Below are 24,009 nucleotides of genomic sequence, written 5' to 3' on the forward strand. Positions count from 1 at the left end.
GTGAGGGAGTTCAAGCCAGCCCAATTCAGCAAGTGAGAGACAGTGGTGACTACGGTAGGATGCCCCTGTGGCGAATTTGGCGATTTTGTTGTAGCAGGTCTCTAGCTTGTTTAGATCACATTGCCTTAGGTTGGTATATATTGGAGAGGCATAAAGTAGGGTGGAGATAAGGTGGGAATTTCCTGTTGAAATCTTTGCTGCTTTGGTGAGAAATTGCTTATTTCTGTATAACTCTCATAGTTTTTTGTGGACTTTTTTTATGGTCATGGATATGTGAATGTCAAATTTTAGTTTATTGTCTATTTCCACTCCTAGCAATTTGGTGTGTTCAGTTGGGTATATAGTGGTGTTGTCTTTTGCTGTGATGTTAAAGTGAGTGTTGTTTTGAGTATGTTTGGTGGGTTGGAAGATGAGTAGTTTAGTTTTGTTTGGGTTGAGTATTAATTGGGCATCGGATAACCATGTTTCAACAGAGGAAAAGGCTTCCTGTGTGACTTTTTGCAGTTTGGGTAGGGACTGGGCTGAGCAGATGATGGTTGAGTCATCTGCGTATTGTATGAGTGTGCCATGTTTGGTGGCAGAGGCTAGATTATTGGTGTAAACTGAGAAGAGTAGGAGTCCAAGCATGGATCCTTGGGGAACCCCTATGGAGACAGGTAGTTGGGGAGATATGTCATTCTGCCATACAACGGATTGTTGGCGGTCAGACAGGTAACTCTGAAACCAGTTGGTGACTGATTGTGAGAAGGATAGGTTATTGAGGACAGAGATAAGTTGTTTGTGTGGGACCATGTCAAATGCTTTAGATAGGTCTAGGAAAGTAGCAGAGGAGAGATAGCCATTGTTTTTATGCTGAAGGATAGTGTTAGTAAAGGAGTGTAAGGCAGTGGTGGTGCTATGGTTTGGTCGGAAACCATGCTGAGTACTGGAAAGGAGGTTGTTAGTAAGTAGAAAGTCTGAGACCTGAGAGTGTATGCATCTCTCTAGTATTTTGGAGAGTGGAGAGAGAATAGCTATGGGGCAGTAATTGGTTAGTTCTGTGGAGGGTCCGCCTTTGTGGAGGGGAATTATATGTGATACTTTCCACAGTGTGGGAATGTAACTTTCTGACAGAGATCGGTTAATCAAGATGGATAATGGGTAGGCCAGAACATCAGCTGTGATTTGTAGGTATTCACTTGGGAGGTTGTCTGCTGCTAATTTGGTGGGTTTAAGTTTAGTTAAGAGTTTTTTTATGTTGGAGGTAGGTACAGGAGAAAAAGAGAAGGCAGTGGGGAGATTACTAGTTGAAGGTATGGGTTGGAGGGGAGGGTGTTGTGTTGTTTAGCTAGTGATAGTATGGTTTGTGTGAAGTGTGTGTTGAATGAGGTAGCAATATTTTCTGAGGAGTGAGGGATGTTAGGAGGAGGGGTACTGACTTTACCTGGGTGAAGGATGGAGTTTATGGAGGACCAGAATTGTTTGGGGCTGTGTTGTGAGGAGTCTAGGGCAGACTGGTAGTATTGGAATTTGTTCTGTTTTATTAGCTTTTTGACTCTATTGCGTAGTTCTAGGAATTTCTGTCTAGCGGAGGGGGTTTTGGTTTTGCGCCAGTACTCCCAGGCTTTATCCCTGCTTTTTATTTCTGACTTAGTGGTTTTCTGTAGCCATGGGGAGGGTTGTGCTTTGGTTCTGGAAAATCTTATGGGGGCATAGTAATTAAGGATGTTCAGGAAGTTAGTATTAAAAAATTCAACTGTGTCATCTAGACTGAGGTACTTTAGAGGATGCCAGTTACATTCTTTGAGGGATGAGATGAAGGTGAGTGGGTTAAAGTTTAGTTTTTTACGTATTTGACGGTAGATGACAGGTTTAGCTTGGCATAGGTATTTTTTGAATAGTAATGTTGGGGAGTGATCACTGAGGCTATCTGATAAGCAGCCTGTTATATATGACTGGGGGCTCTTACTGACTAGTATCCAATCCAGGGTAGTGTGCTTGCTGGAGTTTTTATTTATCTTGGTTGGTAACTGGACTAGTTGGGTGAAGCCATGAATTAGCCAGAGGACTTCTGTTTTAGCCTGTACTTCAGAGAAATAGATACCAAACAGGGGAGGCCCCAGGACTGAACTCTGTGGTACTCCACTTGTCACTGGTTTGAAGTCAGATTTGGAGTCTGCAACTTTTATAGTGTAGGTTCTGTCAGTGAGCCATTTGGCAACCCATCTTGTGACGTAGGGATTTATACCTAGTTTAGTGAGTTTAGCTATAATTCCAGAATGGGGGATGGTGTCAAAAGCCTTGGCGAGGTCAAAATAGGCTGCGTGAACCACCTTACCCTCATCTATGGCTTTGGTGACTACCTCAAAGAAGTCAATCAGGTTCAGAAGGCATGATCTGCCTTTCACAAACCCGAACTGGGTGGGGTCCAGAGTTTGGAGGTTACCGATGTCTTTGTTTGAGTTCCATAATAGCTATGTAATCCAATGTAACTACTGTCTGTTTATTTTAACTGTGGAGCTTTTCTCCCCGGGCCTCCGCTGAAAATGGACCTACATCCAGTCGGACACTCCCGGTCAACAAATATAAATAAATAAATAAATAAATGATGATACATTCCATGGCCTTGCAGACCAGGTTCATCAAGCTAATGGGGTGATAGTTCCCAGGAACAGTGGTGGCTCCCCCTTTGTGGAGTGGGATAACTGTTGCTGTGCACCATTCAGTGGGCACAAAGCCTGACGTGAGACTATGATTGAACATGGTGCTTAAGTGGGGAGCCAGTTCATTCTGAAGTTCATGTAAAACGCAGCCTGGAATGTTGTCCGGTCCCATGGATGCTGTGATTTTTGTTTTAGAGAGTGCAGCTTTTACCTGCATAGATGTGATTACAGGGACTCTGCATTCTTCCTGTATAGATATGGGCCCTTTAGGGGGTGGGGGGGGTAAAGTTAGCAGTGAACCTATCTGCCAGGATGTTGGCAATATCAGTTGGTTCTGTAATTTTTGTGCTGTTGTGCTGTAACTCAGAGGAGATCTGGGTGTTGCCACTGAGATTCTTGACATAGCTATAGAATGCTTTGTGGTTTCCCTTAGAATCAGTGTCAGTTTTGTTTTCATAGCTAGCTTTGGAGGATCTTATAAGGGATCTCAGCTTCTTACTGAGTCTGACCAGGGAGCTCCTCCACTCATGGGATTGTACCCTCTTTTGCAACATTTTCTTCCTTCTGTTGTAGAGTTTGTTTATGGCAGAGGACCACCAGATTGGCTTCTTTTTTTTGGACGATAGCATCTTGGTTCTGTTTGGGGTAGCACGATTCATTCACTCGTGTAAGTGCTTATAGAGTGCATTTGTGTAGGATTCAGCAGTCATAACTGTATTGTCCATCTGCATGGGTGTCATGAAGTTCACCACTTCTGTCTTAAGAAGTATAAAGTTGGGGTTTGGAGAAACTTTTTACCGTGGTTTCCTTAATGGTGGGTGGGGGCGGGATGAGGATATCTAGGGTGATTTGCTTATGGTCGGATCTGACCAACAAGGAGTTGACTTCAGGTGTGGAACACCGATCACTCATGGTGGTAATGACTAGGTCTAGGATATTGTTGCCCCTGGTGGGGGTGTGAATAAGTTGATCCAGGGCATTGGAATTTATGAATTACAGAAAGTGGTAAGCGAAGGAGTTTGTACATGAGTAGTTTTCCCAGTTAATGGTAGGGTAGTTAAAATCGCCCATTATTAGGTTGTTTGGTTGAACCCTAATATTTTCCAGTATATCAAGAAAAGAGGAGTGGGAATCCTGGGGCATGGTGGGGGATCTGTAGCAAGCTACAATTTGGATTGCTGTTTTGCCCAGAGTTAGTTGCACTTAAATAACCTTGGATGCATTATGCTGTGCAACTAGCCTGGAGGTGTGGATATCCTTAATGAATATGGACACACCTCCGCCTTTGGTGTTTTGGTCCAGGTTAGATATGATTCTACCTCACTAGGTCTGCACATCACAACCACAAAAGGTCAACATTGGAAACACCGACACTCAGCTACACATGCACAAGTAAAATCCTCTCTGCATGCAGTCAACAAAAAACAAAGTAACATAATTTTTTGCCCTCTGCACCCCCTGCTAATTATACATACTAACTCAGAGGTCACACAATACCTGGGGAAAGAGAATATTCCCTCACCTGGGGATTGCCGATCTAGCACAACTGTCAACCTTTTGTGGTAGACTTTCTTGCTGTTGACATTCTAGTTTGTTGACCTAGATATAGATATATAGAGACATAGATATAGATATAGATAGGAGAACACTTCATAAAGTCAAACATTCGTAATACTGAACATCTTTAATGCTGGCAGACACAACTGAATAATCATATGATCACAGAATGCTGGCATTACTTTGCCGGAGGTTGTGGTACAGTGGGAGTTAGTGTATGTAATTAGCAGGAGGTGCAAAATAATTTTCTCAATATTTTGTATTTTGATCCTTTTGGTTCAATCTTTTGATGTTCAAATTTGTGTTACTATGATACTTTGACATACACATATATAAATATGTGTATGAGAGCCCTGAGACTGATCAATCTTTGATTCAGTTAACAACTTTCCTGCCTGCCTAATTTGGTGCACAAGGAAGCTGTCAACTTTTGTCCAAGACCTCTATAATACCAGGGTTGGGGAATCTGCCCTTTCCCCTGGTGTTGTACCATCTTGCAGTTGGTATATTTAAAAAGCTAGAGATGCTGGGCACTTACTCCTCTGCAAAATGCATTTTTTTATTTATATGCTTCAAACTAATGTCTCAGAGCATGCACAGTGTGTCATTGATTGTTTTCATTTTTTTTTGTCAACATTAATCAACAAGACAACGAAAATAAAACAATGGTAGGGGAGTATGAAATTAGGCTATATATTTCCAAAAACTATCGTGCTACAGAGTATGACATCAGGATGTTCTGATCATATGTGCATCAATTATAATCAAATATAATAAAATCCTCCTCTTACCTATGTTACACGTGCAATGCACACCATTTCTCTGGTGCCTTAAGAAATGTATTTGCATAATTACTACACCTCTGATGTCCCATTTGAAAATGAACATCCTGCTTATCTAACTGAGGTGATGTGGCAAATGTCAAATGCATGTAGCATTGTCATCCCTTTGAAATGTCTATAATGATAGTCTCATGACTTTTTTTTTGAAAGTAAAACAGTTTCTTTTTAAATAAGCACTAAATCAAGGAGGAGTCATGCATACACAAGGGACCTGCCAACTCTGCAGCCTCAGCCTCAGCCTCATCAGAGTGATACTCGCACAGTTTCCAAACTCAACTTCTTTTTTTACCTTGAAAATTTAGTTTGCAAAGTTTAAGTTGTACACATCATCACTGCCAAATAATGTTAATATACCCACTGTAATAGCAGTCATTAGGGCTCTGTTATAACTTGATGAGCTTTTAAGGCTGTTCATTCCTTAGACATGGATAAGACTTCTAGCTAATAAAACTTTTACTCTTGTTAATATATTTCCATGTGCTTTTTTAAAAAAAAAGTACACATATGTAAATACCCTTCCTAGATTTCCATGTCAGTCAGATTTTCCATCTAGCCTTACATATATAAAAATTCAACATCCAAAGTCTCAATGCAGTTTATAAAACTTTGTATATTTACACAACAGTTCATTTAATTACTGTAACAGTAGACATATACATGGCCCAAAATATCTTTTCACCACATATCTTCTTGGAAGAAAGAACACAACGTGCTCCATGTTTTAAGTACCTTTTGAATAAAGTGAATGGCATGGATACATTGGTGCTAATGACAGTCATTCCAATGATGCCACATCATGTTACCAGATGTTACAGCCACAGAACAAATGACAAAAGGAAAGGTAAGAAATAGCCGATCATAAAAAATATTGATTGCAGCCATCAGAAAATGTTATTTATGTCTCCACCAACTACTTCCCTTACTGATATTATACTCAAATGTCACATGTAGGTATCACTCATAAAACAAGGGTACCTACAGCGGAGATTAGCAAAAGCAGGAGAGACACTGAAGTTCTGCAAGGAAATGAGGGTGAATGACAACTGCACATACTGTGTCTGACTGGCAGAAGTGGGCACTTGAAATGGTATGGCTGCCAAAGCCCTGCTCAGAAACAGAAAATGAAGTTAAAAGTCAGTAAAATTATGTCATCCCCCAAAAAAAGGTCTGATGGCTGCTGGGACTCTTCAATTAATCTAAAGGTATTACTGCTTAATGCTAGGAGTCTAAACAAAAAGAACTTCACTCCCTAGAAGCTCTGTTTACCCTAGAGAATGTTGTGCAGTCACTGAGACATGGTTTAAAGCCACGGAGAGCACACCAACAGTGCTAGGTTATAATGCCTTCCATACATTTAGGCCAGCTACTTCACAGGCAGGGACTAAAGGTGGAGATGTCTCTATTTACAGCAAAGGTAAATATACTTCAAGGCTAGTCATGTAGGACAATGCACTTGAGCTAATCCATGTTCAAATCACCATAGGCAAAATCCAATACCACTTCCTTGCAGGTTTTAGGTCCCCCCGTATGACCCAGGAAACCCATATCATGTATTTTAACATATTAGAAACACTAACCACCCAACCCAATACCATATTCAAGGTGACTTTAATTACCCCACTATTAACTGGGAATCCTATACAACACCAAATGTACATGCACAGAGATTCCTGGATTTTGTAAAGACAAACTTCCTGGCCTAGATAGTCAATACACCATCCAGGGGTGCAACCCCTCTCTCTCCCTCAACCTCCCCTCAGGAAATATCATAAAATATAACTCCCCCTACTATCACTAGGGAACAGGTCCTTAATGCTCTCTCTAAGACCAAGAACACTGCATCAGTGGGCCCAGACAATATCCCAGGATGCCTTCTAAATACAGGATCTGTTCCTCACTAATATGGGAGAGTGCTGCACACCCCCTGCTGTAATGCCTTCCCTGATAAGGTCAGACAACAAAATGGTTTCCTTTGAAATAAAAATAAAACTTTGACCCACAGCTAAACCTAGAATATTCAGTAACTATTCTAAGGCTAACCTCCGGCTATTGAGAATCTGGCAAAATTTCAAGCCACCATAAACCCTGTGAACACTGCTACCTATGCACAACTGTTCACAGAAACCCTATACAAGCATGTTAGTAGCTGCATAGAGGCAGCATACCTATCAGGAAGAAGTACAGAACTAACTCAAAAATCAAGCCATGCCACCCTGGTGGAATCACAAAATCAATAGGCTGTATAACAGGAAGAGGAACATTATGGCAAAAATTAGGATGTGCAGTACCCAGCAGGATAAAAGCACTCTCGTCAAATTAAACAAACAACTCAAAGGACAAATAAAGTCTACCAAAGCCAAGTCTGAGGTAAGTTTGGCCTCCCAGGCCAAGGACAACCACAAAGCATTCTTTAGATATGTCCGCAAACTCAAATGCAATACACAATTGTGTGCAGAGCTCATTGTAAATGGAGCCACCTATACTGAGCCAGAAGATGTAGCAAACCTCCTGGCTGATAAATTCAGCTCCAACTTTACTCCTCTCTCCCCCTCAATCTTCCCTCAGGAAATATCATCAAATATAACTCCCCCTACTATCACTAGGGAACAGGTCCTTAATGCTCTCTCTAAGACCATGAACACTGCATCAATGGGCCCAGACAATATCCCAGGATGTCTTCTAAATAGCATGAAACATGACCTATCAGGGCCTCTGGAATTACTATTTAACTGTAGCCTCCAAACAGGTTTCATGCCTCATGAATGGAGAATGGCAGCAGTCATCCCGCTGCACAAAGGTGGGCCATCTACAGACCCTGGAAAATACAGACCCATAAGTATCACTAGTCTTATATGTAAAGCCATGGAAAGAATTATCATGGAGATGATTAATAGAGATATAGTAAATCTCCAGACACTGGACCCAACCCAGTTTGGTTTTGTCAAGGGCAGATCATGCCTACGCAACATGGTGGACTTCTTTGAGAAGGTCACCAAAGCAATGGATGAAGGCAAAATTGTTCAAACTGCCTACCTTGACCTGGCCAAGGCATTTGACACAATACCCCACTCAGGCATTTATCACAAACACAGGAGGTTAGGTGCAAACCTGTATGTCACCTGGCGTATAGCCAACTGACTCACAGATAGGACCCAGGAAGTTAGAATTGGGGAGTCCACCTCTACAAAGAGGCCAGTCACAAGTGGAGTCCTTCAGGGATCAGTCCTTGGACCACTCCTTTTTGGCATTTACTTCTCAGAAAAAAAGGCCAACGTCAGTGGTCTCTGGCTGACTAAATTTGCAGATGATTGCAATTAGGAGTTGTAATTGAATCTCACACTGACATAAATGATCTCCAGGAGGGACTGACACAGACAAACAACTGGTGTCAGAGCCATGAACTAAAACTAAATGCCAAGAAATGCATAATAGTATCCTTTGGAAAGTCATCCATCCCTGGTAACTATCATATTGAAAACACACCCCTTAGAATTGACCCAGTAGTCAGGGACTTAGGGACACCCATAGATAGTAATCTAGCCTTTGACCAGCATGTGTCTACAGTGGTGAGGAAATCATTCTATATTGCACAACTTATAAACAAAGGTATGATATCTAAGTCCAGTGAAGTCCTTGTTCCACTGTATTCAGCATTCATCAGACCTATTCTTGAGTACAATGCCCCCTTTGGTATATACCTAACTCGGCATATCCAACAATTGGAACGTCCACAGAGGTTCTTCACGAAAAGAATACAGGGCATAAGTAAAATATCCTGTGCAGACTGCCTCAAGACCCTATCCCTCTATTCTGTCTTCTACAGGCTTTTGAGGGGAGATCTATGTTTGGCATACAGGGCATTGTCAAACCCCACTCTGATGGACCCCCTGCATATCTACAAAACTAACAGCACCAGAATTACCCATTCTAAACACTTAAACCTTGCCTGTGATTTAACTAGGTCCTGCTGGAGACATAGGTATGTATCCCAAAGCCTACCGCATCTATGGAACAGGCTCCCCATCCATCTGAAGCAGAGTTCCTCCCTAACCCAATTCAAGTGCAGCTAGGCAATTGGATAGGAAACCAGAAATTCATCCCTAGTTTGGCACCTGTGTCTCTAATAGACACACGTATCCTGTAAATGGTTCATCTCCCAAACCCCTGCTTACACTTATCAAGGCTATCAGAACTTGTCAGAAATTTGGGATGCATAGCTAGGTTTAAAACTGTCCTTGTGGTCATTAGCCTAGTAGACACATATGAATTAAATACATGTATAAATGAGCTATAATATGTCAAATTCCAAATGTAATTTTTTCAATAAATCTGGAAAATGTAATTCATGATTCATTTAATTAAGCTGAAATGGAAACATAGCTGTACTAGATGCATGTGTGTGTGTGTGTGTGTGTGTGTGTGTGTGTGTGTGTGTGTGTGTGTGTGTGTGGTAGGGCATACCATATTTCAGTTTTCTAGCCTTCAGTTCATTTTTAGCACTGTAGTTTTTAGCTACTACATTGTTGATATGCTCTGTCAAAAGATACAGACTTCATAGCCACTGTTAGCAGACTAGAAGAGTAGAACTTTTTGGACCCGTCATTTATGCAATGGTGGTGCTGCAGTAGCGTTGTCGCCTCATAGCAAGACGTTGTCCCATTCGATTCTCAGCTAGAGCGTCTTCTGCGTGGAAAGCATACATGAATGGGGCGTGCCTTCGTTGAAGGTTGTGTGTCAGGGCTGGTAACGCGGTACGTAAAAATCCACTACCAATTATTAGCAGACCGGAGTTCCGCTGTGGCGACCCCTAACCGGAAAAAGCCGAAAGACGCAAACAAACAAATTTAAAACTCAAAATATTACCCAAAAACCACATATTAGGTCTGTTTTTTATATATTGCAGTAGGTGTGCAATATGTTTTTTCACTTGACTTGTTCATTGCTCTTGTGTACATTGGTGTGGGCTGATTTTTTTCAGCCCTGTAGATCAATAGTGATAAAAAGCAGACTCTCCTACTTACTGTGCATACAAAAGCTTAAGGAGCCTGTTGAAGTATTTGCCATCTCAGGAGTTTCCTTTCAGGCAAATCAACAGCTACTGCTGTGTGGACAGCAGTCAAAGGGCTAGGAAGAATGCTACCTTACTTTCAAAAACTTCATTGTTAAATTTATGACTATCAGATGAATGAAGGTCTGTTTGCGAAATGCAAATGAAACAGTGATGTTATCAGAGGGATGTTTGAATTTTAGTTCCTTGTGGGAGCAAGTGCTAGGGTCATGTGCACATTCAAGAGGCCATTCCTCACTGACTTACATGCTGAAACAAGAGTACACATGCTGTGGAGGGCTATCCGAGATGGATATTAGTATTTTGGAAGAGCAATACAACTGCAGAAAACAACAACAGAAGCTACAATCCCATGTGATTGTGTTCCGAACAGGTATGTTATGATGACGTGCATAACACAGATATTTTCTGTAGTTTCATGTACAGAACTGCATTTTCTTACTAGTAATACCTCTTTTGTAAGAGTAAAAGTTGCTGTTGCTTTATATTTGGATATCAGCTCTTCCTCTCTGGTGCCAAACATGCTGTCTTCTCTGTTCAGTGTAGTTTTCTACAGTGTAAACAAAGATAAACCACATGCATTTCCTTGACGTTTAGTGGAATGTATTTGAAAAGCTTAAAAAGTCACAGACATGAGGTGTTTGAGCTGGTGATAGGGTTTCTGAAGTTTCAGGAATAGACAATGAACAAACACACAGCAAGGCTGCTTATGACAGGAGGAATTTCTGTGCAGGGTAAATTCTTCAGTTATTGATTGTTATTGTAATACAGACTAGAGAAGTTCATAAGTAGGTACTAGGCTAGTTGCCCTTATAGGCCATTTTAAGTCTAGTCAGTTTCCCTCAAAGGTGAGAATTAAACCCTATACCTTGTGACTGCGAGGTAAACACCTTAATCAGTATGCCAGTCTCCAATTCATGCTGCTCCATCACTGTGAAATTAAACTATGCATTTATTCAGACACAGCTAGGAAACTACTAAACTAGAAAATGTTTTCAGAATTGCCATTGTGCCTAACAGTTTGCATGCTACTTATTTGCAAACAACCCCTGTTGCACTGTGTGCTTTAGACCTGATGCATGGCATCTAGAGAATCTTGTCTGTACACTGACGTTTATCTGTAAGGAATCGGTGACAGATAGTGACAGCATCACTTCCAGGTAGTGAAGACACCCCAAGTAACTTACCGAGGCAGTGATTGCTTTCTTCTTCAAATCTACTAGCATGCTGTTTTACTTCTCTCTCAACCAACCTGTATGACTGCCCTAATGCTCATGTCCTTACCTTTCACCTATAGTGTCTTCTGTATCACCATCCATTGACATGTAAATACTAATATATTTAACATCATGATAAAACATCTTGGCCTCTAATACAAAAGAAAGAGGAAAAAGGGAGAAAGAGACCTATGTGATGCCAGTTTCTTTTCTTCCTGGCTAGTTGCTTAAGACACGAGCAATGTTGTCAAATGATGAGCATCATTATTCTGAGTGATAAGACAACATTACCGGCAGTTGGCAGGTTTCAGACATCATCTGTTTTATGCATTCATACACAGTACACAAGGTCAAAGCGACAGGAGTGCTACGGAATTTAGAAAGTGTGTTACTGATTTACATCATCAGAAGGCCCTAAACTTCTCAAGCTGACTTTTAGAAATATAGAGATGGACTTTATTTTATATGTTTTAGAAGTTTGTTCCATAGCCACATCACTCTATCATATAGCAATCCTGCTTTGCATTATTTTTTTTTATTTTTTTAGCAACCTGTGTAAAAGCATTACTTTTCGTTATACTCAGCACAACAAAACTATTCCTGCAGGGTTGATGCCCATTCTACCAGGTTTTTGTCTTCATCTATGGCGTTTTGGAAAGGGTTGGATTCTAGAAGTGTTCTAGAAGCAGCAAGTTGGTCCTCTGTACATACTATTACAAAGCATCACAAACTTAATTCCTTCTCTAGGTCTAGATCAAGCATGGCCAGGACCATTCTCCACAGGCTCCAGGACACTTCTTCCACCTCTCAAATGTACTAAGCTAGGGTAATCTACCCATAAAACTAAGGCTACTGCAGCAGCAATCAGTATGATGACCGTAGTACAGCTGTGTAAGTAAATTTACCATAACAGGAGATGATCAAATGATCACTGCTGCAGTAGCCGCTCCCTCCCTCCATCCCTCTTGTTTTGGATTTGTTGTTTATACCAGGGTGCGGACAATTATTTTTGTTGTTCCTAGCATTTTTCTTCCAGGGTTCAGCCTCCCTCTGTGTTGGCATGAAAGCTCTGAATGGCTTGGTGCCCAAACCTGTCTTTTTAGTTAGCTCACCTCAAGCTGCCTGACAGTTTGATAGCATGGAAAGTGCCCAGAGACTTTGGAAGGTGGCCAGCTGTTATATCCTTGGCAGCATATAACCCATATAGTTAATGCTACTGCAGCAGTATTCATTTCAACATCTACTGTCGTGGTAAATTTGCTTACAGAACTATACACAACTGTACTTTCTTTTCTGTAGGACAGTTCATAGTCATTTATAGCCTCTCCATCTTCCTCTTTACATTATTCTGACTTAACAAAAGAAATTCAACTGTAGAGTATGGAACATAAAGAAAGGGATGCTCAGCACACTTTAGACTTTATTAAAACAAATCAAGTTGTAAGTACATTTGTCTATAATAAGTCTTCATCAGACTGATTAATGCCATAAAATCATATGGCAATGGTTTTAGTCACTCACATAAAATTACAGGACAATGAATATATATAGACAAAAACAACTAACATCCAGAAAGCAAGAACATAAGGTGTAGAGACTGCTCATACAATAACTAGTATCAGTGAATGTTATATTTTTGGAATCTGCCATATGCATCCCTTGCAGATCATGAAGATTTTCTAACTAAATTCAAGGATATAAAAATCAGTGAAAACACATTCCTCATGTGGGATTTTTTTCTGCTCAGAAACTGTCTAGGCAAACTGCTCAGTGCCAAATAAATATGACAAAATATTGACTATGTTAATCATAACAGCTTGAAAGAAAAGTACAAAAATCTGAATAGGGATAGCAATAGCACAGATATACTAAAACACTAGAACCTTTTTGTTCCTTTCATTATAGCATCATCTTCAATCTAAAGGTAAAATCAGACTATATTTTTTCAACATTTTATTGAAAATATTTAATCTGAAGTAGGACTTCATTTGTCAGCAACCTTTGGGATACGGATCAGATCTCGGATCCGAGCCGGCAACTTCTATCACAGCATAGATCCGAGCTCCTAGCTCCTCCCTTTACCCATAATCCCCTGCCAACCCTGACTGACCTCAGATCTAGTTTGCCGCTCTTCAAGTAACAGCTAGATTCCAGAGCTCTTGGTGTATTCTTGTGAGAAAAGAAAATTTTAATTTCTTTCTTGTACTCTTTTTGAGCGAGTGTTTGTGTGTGTGTTTAGGTGTTCCCTGGTCCTATTTTAACTACTTTAGCTTAAATTAGCTTAAAATTTTTATCTTTATTTCTCCTCCCTGCCCTCGCTGGTCACTGTGTGTGTGTGTGTGTGTGTGTGTCTAGTGTGTAGGGGCCTAACGTGTGCGTTTTCCTTTAGTGATGTCAGAGGCCCCTAAAGCTATTTTTTGAAATGCACCAAGTGTGGTCACAAGCTTTCACCAGCTGATGGCCACACTCGGTGCGTTAGGTGCCTTGGGGTTGAGCACTTCTCGGGTTGCGCGATTTGCGCCACGTTCAACCCCAGGGCACTTAAGGATCGGAGGTCGAAGCTGGTTCTGGCGGGCCTTTTGCCCCCAGACCCGGCTCTGGCCTCCGGTACTTCTGTGACCGCTACCCAGTCTTCGGTAGCGGCCACTCCTGCCCCCCTCCCTCTGACCGGGACTCAGCCTCCCACTGTGGCTTCGGAGGTGAGGGAGGCCAGGAAAGAGATGCGGAGGAAGAAGCACCTTAAGCGGCGGGCCGAAGACTCCTCCTCGGCCCCGCCTGCCAAACGGGCTTCTCCCTCCAGGATTTCTCATTCGCCTCCTCCTCGGATCCGATCCCCTTGCTTCTCACCGGGACCCGAGGAGGAGATGACCCTGTCCCCGTCGAGGTCATCGAGGCGGCACTCCAGGCCTGCCTCGGTGGCCTCCTCGAGGTCCACCTTCAGTATGTCGGATGCGGACATGGACCGGATGATAAGGAGGTTCATCCAGGCCCAGATGCAGATGGGAGTGCTGTTGCCTCCCCCCCTCAAGGGGGGGAGCTCTACCCCTTTTTTTTGCTCCTATCGCTCCTTCTCCGACCCGACTCCCGGGTTCGGAGCTGTCAGAGTCGAGCCACGTTGGATCCGGGGGTGGGTCAGAGCCGACAGTGCTAGGCACTTCGGCTCTGACTATTCCCTCGAGTTTGTCAGATCTGACCTCTCGGAGCCATGGGCCGAGCTTCAGATCTGAGGGACTCAGTGTGCTTTCGGTCCTGTCCCGGTTGGAGCACGCGGATCCTTTGGATCCAACAGTCTCGGCCCCGGGTCCGATCCCCGTTGCCTCAGATCCGAGTGGGAGTTGGATCTCGGATCCGTCAGAGAGCGGCTCCCCCTCGGCTTTCGCGGTGGTGGAGAGGGTACTGTTGAGTACATCCAGGCCTCCGGTCCTGGCTTCGGCTCCCCCCTGCACTCCCTCTCAGCTGGTCCTGGCTCCCCTCACCCGGCCTTCGGGGCAGCCTGCTTCAGCGCCTCTAGGTGTTCCATTGGAACAAGATATTGCTGGTGAGGACTCCTCGGATAGCCCCCCTGAGGAGGTCCCTCGCAAATCGAAGTGCAAAAGGAGGCACATGGACTCCCCTGAGTCCCTCACTGAAGATACGGACTTGGATGAAGGGGAAGGCTCCCCAAGGTCACCCCCTGAGGATGTCTACTTTGGAGACATCATAGAAATGCTCAGAATCAGGGGGGGAGTGGTTAGCCCCCAAGGCTTCCTCTGACGAGTCCATATTCCTAGAGGAGTTTGAGGCAGGGCCATCTACCTCTTGGGTGTCCCCTCCCCCTGACCCCTTGGTGGATCTTATAGCCACTAGGGCTTGGAGGGAGCCGGACACTGTAGAGCCTATTCCCAAGCGCCCGGACAAAATCTTGAGCCCCCCGTCAGAGAGAACCCACTGGAGCAAAGGTCCCCCTGTGGATGCCATGTTGGTGGCGGCGGCAGTCACCAAGAGAGTTGGCTCAGGAGAGCCCCATGGTCCATCCGCCGAGCAAGGAGTCTCATGCGATGGACCGCCTTGGGAAGTGGGCCTTCAGTTCAGAGACCTTCTCCTTGAGGGCCATGAACTATATGGCACACGTCATTCGGATGCAATGGGATCTAATTAAAGAATACGCTGCTTCCCCTCCAGGGTCCATGTCGGAAGGGGACAAGCAACTGTACTCCTCCCGAATGTCCACCCTACGTTCTATTTCCAACACCTCTATGCGACTCTTGTCTCTCGCCACTGAGGGAGCCGCTAGAGCAGGCGGAGTCGGGCTGGTCATGAGGAGGCAAGCCTGGCTCCAACATTGTGACTTTTCGGAACCCTTTAAGGTGTCATTTGCGAATGCCCCTTTTGATGGTTCTGCTTTGTTTGGCAAAACCGTTCGCGACACCCTTGTCCAGAGCGAGAAAGACGGGAAGACATTGTCTGCCATCGGAGTCCGCTTCTCTGCTCCCCAGAGGTCCTTTACCAAGAACCAAAAGGGTCAGAAGAAGATGTGGTTCCGGAAATCGCATCAATCCCAGTCTGCTCCGGACAACCAGTCCTCTTGTGGCAGAGGAGGACAGGGAGGACGCCGCCCTAGAGGCAGAGGGGGTCCCAGGAATTTTGGGTCCAGAGAACCTTTCTCTGAGAGGCCCACGCAGAACCCCTGAGGGGTTACCCGGCTGCTCCACTCTGGAGGCAGTCGGGGGACATTTTTCGAAGCACCTAGCAATGTGGGAGTCTATAACAACGGATCACTGGGTGCTTCGTGTTATATCCAGAGGATACCAAATTCCCTTTTTTTGTAACCCCCAGAATCAGAAGCCTCCCCGATGTACCACCCAATCAGAGGGAGGCGGCTGCTGCAGAAATTCAGCAGCTCTTACAAAAAAGAGCCATCCAGCCCATCCCCCCAGATCAGCACAGATCAGGGTTTTACTCCAGGTTCTTTCTGGTGCCAAAAAAGATGGGGGAACGTGAGGCCCATCTTGGACCTCTCTCTCTTGAACCTGGCAGTACAAAAAGTAAAGTTCCGGATGGTCACTCTGCAATCTATCCTCCCACTACTACGGGAGAACGACTGGATGTGCTCAATAGACCTCAAGGATGCGTACTATCATATTCTCGTAGACAGACGCTCCAGGAGGTTTCTCCGCTTCCGGCTGGGAGCCAGCCATTTCCAGTTCAGGGCCCTTCCCTTCGGTCTCACCTCAGCCCGCAGGGTGTTCACCAAGGTCTTGGCAGTGATTGCGGCCCACCTGAGACTCCAGAGAATTCAGGTCTTTCCGTACCTGAACGACTGCCTCCTTACGCCCCAACAAGGCATCTTCTTTGCTCATGCAGGGATTACTTCCTCAATCTGGCTCCACTCTTAGGGTTGACCATCAACACGGCCAAGTCCTCCCTGGCTCCTACACAAGTGTTGGATTTCATAGGGGCGAGGTTGGACTCCAGACTGATGCTTGCTTTCTTGACTCCAGATTGGCTTCAGAACCTGAGGTTGCATGTGCAGGCCATCCTTCAACTTCAAGCTCCTTCGGCAGAATTGGTCCTGAGGGCTCTAGGGTCCATGGCGGCAGCAATTCCGCTGCTGCCATTGGCCCGGTTGAATATGAGGGTCATACAATGGACCCTCCAGGTACAATGTTCCCTATCTCGCAATCCCCTGTCTTATCCCATCCCCCTAAGCAGGGTTTGCAGAAGGTCGCTTGTGTGGTGGCTCCAGTCCTCCAATCTCCACATGGGATGCCCCTTCTCGCTGCCTCCACCAGTCGCCACAGTGACCACGGACGCTTCTCGCCTGGGGTGGGGGGGGCACTGTTCGGGCAGAACAGTCCAAGGCACGTGGAACGACATAGAGACCTCTTTGCATATCAACGTCCTGGAGATGAGGGCGGTGCTTTTGACTTTGCAAGCACTTCACAACCCTCTTCTGGTGGGGACGATTGCAGTACTGACGGACAACATGTCAGTCGTCTGGTACATCAACAAACAGGGGGGAACCAGATCTTACCCACTCTGCCGCGAGGCCATGAGAGTGTGGGAATGGGCGATATCCACCAACCGCTTTCTCATCGCAACGCACATTCCAGGACGGTCCAACATATTAGCGGACAGGCTCAGTCGTACTATCCTGACTCCTTACGAGTGGTCTCTCAATCCTCTAGTAGCAGAGCAAATATTTGCTTGATTGGGGCGACCTTGTTGCAATCTTTTTGCCTCTCACTCAAATACCAAATGCAACGATTACTTCGCTCTGATCCCCCCTCCGGGGGAGTCCCCAAGAGACTCTCTAGTTCATGCTTGGCCATGCGGTCTGCTTTATGCTTACCCGTCTCTGCCCCTGATGTTGAAACTATTGCAGAAAGCCAGTCAGCTGGGGAGCAAGATGATCCTCATTACCCCATTCTGGCCTCATCAGAAGTGGTTCCCTTACCTATGGTCTCACCTGATTCATCTGCCCTGGATGCTGGATCCCCTTCCGGATCTCATCTCACACCCCCCTGGGTCTTCCGACTACGAACCTGGCCAACCTAAAGCTGACGGCTTGGTTGCTCCAGTTCCACTCCTGATAAGGACTCCTGGAATTTCACCAGTTAAAGCCATCCTAGTAGCAGCTCACAAGCCCTCCACCAGAAGGGTCTATCGGAGTAAATGGAAACGTTTTTCCATCTGGGCGGAGCACCGTCATTTAGATCCTTTTACGGCACCGGTAGCGTCAGTTCTAGATTTTCTAACTTCTCTCTTTCACCAGGGGACTAGTTCTTCCACGGTCAAGGTACAACTTGCTGCAATTTCACACTATCATGTAGGGCAGGAGTCAGGCCCGCTTATTACTTCCAAACTGTGTAAGACCTTCCTTAAGGGTACCTTCCTTCTCAGGCCCCCGGTCAAGGAGGTGGTACCCCCATGGGATTTATCCCTAGTCTTACAGGCCTTGACTAGCCCCCCTTTCGAGCCGGCGGCCACTGTTGATCTTAAATACCTCTCTTGGAAAACGGCCTTTTTGGTGGCCATAACTTCAACCAAGAGGGTCTCGGAACTCCAGGCTCTCTGTGTCAAACCACCATATTTAGTCTTCCACCCAGACAGAGTTCACCTCAGGATCAATCCGTCTTTTCTACCTAAGGTATCGTCGGAGGCTAACATTAATCAATCTATTAATCTTCCAGTATTCTTCCCCAACTATCAAAACAAAGGAGAGTATAAGCTGCACTCTTTAGACGTACACAGACAACTACGTTTTTATACTCATTGAACTACTGGTCATAGGCAATCCGATCAGTTGTTTGTCTCCTTTGCCAAAAACAACTTTGGCAAGTCGGTTTCTAAGGTTACCCTCTCCCGATGGATATCTAGTTGTATTCTCTTAGCATATCAGAGTTCGGGAAGGCCTGCACCTCAGGGAGTCCGTGCTCATTCTATGAGGGCCATTGCTACATCGGCTGCTTTCAAGGCTAGAGTTTCTCTGGATGACATTTGTTCCACAGCCACTTGGGCTTCATCTCATACCTTTATAAGCCACTACAAAGTAGATATTGTCTCCCGAGGTAGTGCGTCTTTTGGCTCTGCAGTACTCCGGAATATCCTTCCATGAAGGCCACCCAAGATTTAGGTAGCTGGGGACTCTGTCCCAAAGGTTGCTGACAAATGAAGTCCTACTTCAGATTTAGAAGTTATGTACTCACCATAACGTTCCATCTGAGTAGGTATCTTCATTTGTCTGCAACCATCCCCCCTCCTTCCCCCTGACCAAAATGATCCTACTTGGGGTTCTTTAGATTAGCTCCCTCTGGGACACAGTATTAGCTGTGCTATGGGGCAAACTTGATCTGAGGTCAGTCAGGGTTGGCAGGGGATTATGGGTAAAGGGAGGAGTTAGGAGCTCGGATCTATGCTGTGATAGAAGTTGCTGGCTCGGATCCAAGATCGGATCCGTATCCCAAAGGTTGCAGACAAATGAAGATACCTACTCAGATGGAACGTTATGGTGAGTACATAACTTCTAATTTTGAAACATTGAATAGAAATATAAAATAATACAACAAATATAACAATTTACAACTTATTGATGAATAACAAAGAATAACAGCAAACCGTATACAGTATCTACACATTTTATTATAACGATAGCTAACATGCTGAAGAATGAAGTTGAGAGTAAAAGGAGGTGTATAGGAACAGTAACAAACACCAAAGAAAAGCATAGAGCATAATTATTTTAAAATAACAGATTAAGTATGACATTCTATGCCTCCAATGAGATATGCACTTTGGAGTTCTAAAGAGGAATTGTTTTGAAGGCATTATGGTATTTGATTACCAGATCAGAGAATTCAGACCAGGTAGCATTTTATAAAGAGTATTATTCCTTAGTTATATAAAATTGCATCACGATGAATAGGATTGCATTCTGTAAGATTATATTCTTAACTGAAGAGATGGTAAAATCAAACTCTTACCACAAGTAAAGCATCCTTCCCAGACTTTACCAATGGAAACTATGATGAAATAATGAAACACTTTAACAACAGGTTGGGATGTTATTTTCAATGCCCAAACATGTTTGCTGAGAATACTACCAGTAAGTTATGTGGTATTTCTAATTTCTGCACTTGTGAGCACTTACTGGCAAGACACAAATACAAGTAAATTCAACAAAAACATTTGGTAGAATCACAAAATTAATAATATATACAACAAAAAAGATCTACTTAATTTTCAAAAACTACCCTAATCATAATAGTATTTTATTTGAAATGCAGAAAATATTTACTTTGCCTATCAAATTTTCCAGATCTAACTATCAACTCAGTTGGGCTCAGAGATCGAAGAAAATAATAGGAACAATTCATAAAAGTAAAAAGCAAAATGTGAATATAATATATTATAAAAAATAATGAAGCGATCACCCTGCTGTAGGACATAGCAACATCACCTTCTCAACCCAGCAATGGTAGTGATGGAAGCAGAAGAGAAAAGGAAGTTGGAGTTCACTGGTGAGATATCTAAAATAGTATTTATGTATCACTGTCTTTTGTAGTCTACAAACAACAAGGAGTGAAAATGTAAAGGATTTAAATCAGAAATAACAAGGACAATCAACAATGAGAGGAAAGGTGAGTAGATCAGTAGTAGGTAGGATGAAAACTGTTAATTACATTTTCTGAAACACCGTACCTAGGAATCTGTCTACTCACCTGCAGAAGATAAAATAAAGCAGATGATCATGCACCTTTGTTAGTATGAGGCTGGTGAAGGCAGAAGCATGGGGTGGCACAACTGAGGTAGATGCTGATGTTTGTATGGGCATGTGTAGATCTCCACTGAGCTGTATGTGATGTAGAGGAGGGCAGGAAGACCAGCTGGAGAAGACAAGGAAGAGTAGCATAGAGACTTTTAAGAGAGGGCTGTCTCCAAAGCGAAAAATAGTAGCTCCATGGGCACAGACAATGTGCCAGGCTGCCTTCTAGTCAGCACCAAGCATACCCTTATAGACTTACTAGAGAACCTATTCAATCTCTGCCTAGATTCATGCCAGAGCAGTGGAGAACTACTGTAGTCATCTTTCTCTGCAAGGGAGGACCTACCACTGACCCTGGAAACTCTAGACATATAAGGTCACCAGCCTTATTTGTAAAGCAGTGGAGAATATTATTATGGAAAACATACTAACATGGACATCAGCAGTCTACAATCCCTTGACCTAACCACCTATGGGTGCATTAAAAGTCAATCCTGCCTCCTAAAATTAGTGGACTTCTTTGCACAAGTCACTGATGCATTGGATTCAGGAAAATCAGTTCACACTGCTTACCTCAAGCTGGCCAGGACCCCAAGACTTTGATGCCATCCCTCATCCTAGCATTATCAGCAAGAAACACCTATGTTACCTGCCGGACAGTAAACTGGATTACTGACAGAAGCCGATCTATTAATCTAAGGGGCAAGTTACCATAAAAAGGGATGTTACTATTGGTGTCCCTCAGGAATCTATACTTGAACCACTTCTCTTTGTTATTTCTTTCTGATGTCAAGCCCATGTAACTGACCAAGTTTGTTGATGACTGCAGACTTGGAGATATTATAAACTGTCTAGATGACTTCCAGATTCTCCAAGACAGCCTAACACATGCAAACAAGTGGTGCGTGGACCACAGCCTTAAGCTAAATGCCTAGAAATGTAGTATTTTGTCATTTGGCAAACACAGGCATCCATGCCTGTACCATATAGATGATACCCCTTTGAAAATTGACTCACTTATTAGGGACCTGAGTACTTTCATTGACAATGAACTATCCTTTGACAAAATGTATCTACTTTTCTTAGTAAATCCTTTTATCTAGCCAGTCTGTTTACCAGGCTATATTTTATAGGTCAAGAGAAATGATTACTCGGGGGAATATATTTATATCTGCCAAATTTCCAACAAAATCTAGAAGACTTAGGATCTTTGCTTGGAAATGTTTACAAAGATATTTTTATATCCCAAGCAGACTCCAGAAGAATTTTCCCCAGGTAGACAGCAAATGTTAGAGGCATGATAGTGAATAAAGAGGTAATTGGGAACATATTTACTGGGAGTGTAATGAGTTGGTTGACTTTAAAGATTCCTTGCAGACTACTCTATCATAGATACTGGGTGAGCAAATTGATGTAACTAGGGAAATGATTTTTCTGAGCTATGAGACAGAATCAGAATTGCCTAGACATAGTAAGACCTTGCTGAGTCTAATTATGGTGGCTGCCAAAAAAGCCATTACTAGAAAATGGAAATCGATGTCTAAACCAACTGTACTAGAAGTAGTGAATATAGTAACAGAGATAAAACTACTGGAACTGCGATATCTAGAAAAGGGTAGGAACAAATTACATAGGAAGAATGGGAATTGTGAGAAGAATACCTACAGGGAAGGAATGAGGTTTAAAAGAAGGCAGGACTTGAATGAGCCATGTAATGACTGACAGTGATGTATAATGTTTGCAATTAGAATTGTGTTACTAGCACTTGTGATGTAAAATGCTTGCAGCTGGGATTATGTTAATGAGATTTGTTTTCATTTATATAAACGTATGACTGCCTATGTCATAATGGATAATTTAATAAAAATGTTTCCTGCTAAAAAAAAAAAGAAATGATAAGTCTTTCTTCAACAGACCCATAATAGAGCATAATGCCCTGTTTTGCATGTGCTTGAGTCTTTCATTGAAGAAATATTTTGAGTTCAGCCACATGTTTAGGCAAGGACATGTCTTCCTTGTACTACATTAACCACCTTAAAACACCTTCTCTCTGTTCTGTCTTTCCTACAGTCTCTTGATGGCTCAAGAGATGACTGCTGCCTTAACTACAAAGGCTGAAAGGATCCAATCCTATATGAGCTCTGACACATCCACATAATGAACAACACCCTAAACACCCACTCAAAGAACCTAAACTTCTGCTACAGTATAAATAGGACTGCTGCTGAGATATCTCTCTCTCAAAGAATCCTTTTATGCAATAAACTTCAATTACATGAAAAGCAAAGCATCTCTCTGACCCTCTTTAAGTGCAACCTGGATGAATGGACAGGGAACCATACATGATGAAATGATATAGTTGTTTTTTGTGTTGTAGGTTACTAAGGTATTGTGATCTTTAGGCTCGACTACCTGATCAACAGCCTAGTGTGAAGCTATGACTGTCAATTGTTTTAGAGTTAACCTATGGGCATTTAAACATCGCATGCATGGAATTTGGAAGAGGCATACATATTTTCAGTGTGACAGTAACAAACTTTTTATTCTGTGAGGTTCAAAATACCTAAAAAAGTTGAGTTCTCTGTTATTTGTATAGGTGTATTCACCAACCCTTATGTTTCCAACATTTAGATAGTACCATTATCAGTGTTCCTACTTGTGTCATTATGTCTCTTTCGAAGAGGGACTGGTTTATACTGGGAAGTTTGTCTGCTGGGAGTGGTGGAGAAAATCATTGAGTAGAATTAAATCATAAGGTAATGCTAGTGATTCCAGTTAGAAGAATTTGTTGGAAATTGAAAAAAATATATCAATAAGATGGGATGGAAATGTGGCTGGAGGACACTGAAATGGACTGCACATCCACATAAAACAAACTTCATCCCTGTCAATTTTCAAGCCCAAGTTAGAGTTATGGAAAGGAAAGAGAAGATATATCCAGGACTGCCTCCTGTACTACTAATGGACAGATGCAGCTCCTAAATGCTTTCTCCCATCCATGAGTCCCCTCAAATTATCTATGGTATGATCCCAGTTATTCTTATCATGGGTAATATATTATTATCGACCATGGGATGGGAAGGCCAAACTAAAACCAAATGGGATAGGTTATTGCGACCACAAAAGGGTATGTTGGCCGGGCTTAAAGTGGCCAACAATGGCAGCTAGCCTAGTTCTTGCATATGCACCTATATAACAATGAAAAAAGCTGGGCACAGTACTTAGATGATATAATCAGGGATAAAGTAAAGAGAAGAAGATGTTTATCATTTACCTGTTCCTGTTTACTTTATGAACTAAAGGTTCTGATGGCTCTGCTACACCAATATCTTCTTGACTACTTGCATTAAAGCCACTTCTGTAGGAACATAAATGTACAGCAGGACACATGATCTAAGCTATGAGTTTGCTGTAGATATTTACTTATATTTATTCAAAT

The 24,009-nt window shown here is 43.1% G+C and overlaps 1 protein-coding gene across 1 annotated transcript in view; it reads left to right on the top strand.

The window, feature by feature from the left end:
• The first annotated feature begins 10,207 nt into the window (after positions 1-10,207).
• The window catches only part of LOC122797684, a 144,625-nt gene continuing 130,823 nt past the window's right edge, over positions 10,208-24,009 (top strand). Inside the window, exon 1 of the mRNA XM_044066221.1 lies at positions 10,208-10,482. Coding sequence (XP_043922156.1) covers positions 10,227-10,482 — 256 coding nt within the window. The 5' untranslated portion in view covers positions 10,208-10,226. The remainder of the gene's footprint in view (positions 10,483-24,009) is intronic.

Source organism: Protopterus annectens, chromosome 3.part1, assembly GCF_019279795.1.
Source record: "Protopterus annectens isolate FY-2018-M chromosome 3.part1, PAN1.0, whole genome shotgun sequence".
Lineage (NCBI taxonomy): Eukaryota > Metazoa > Chordata > Ceratodontiformes > Protopteridae > Protopterus > Protopterus annectens.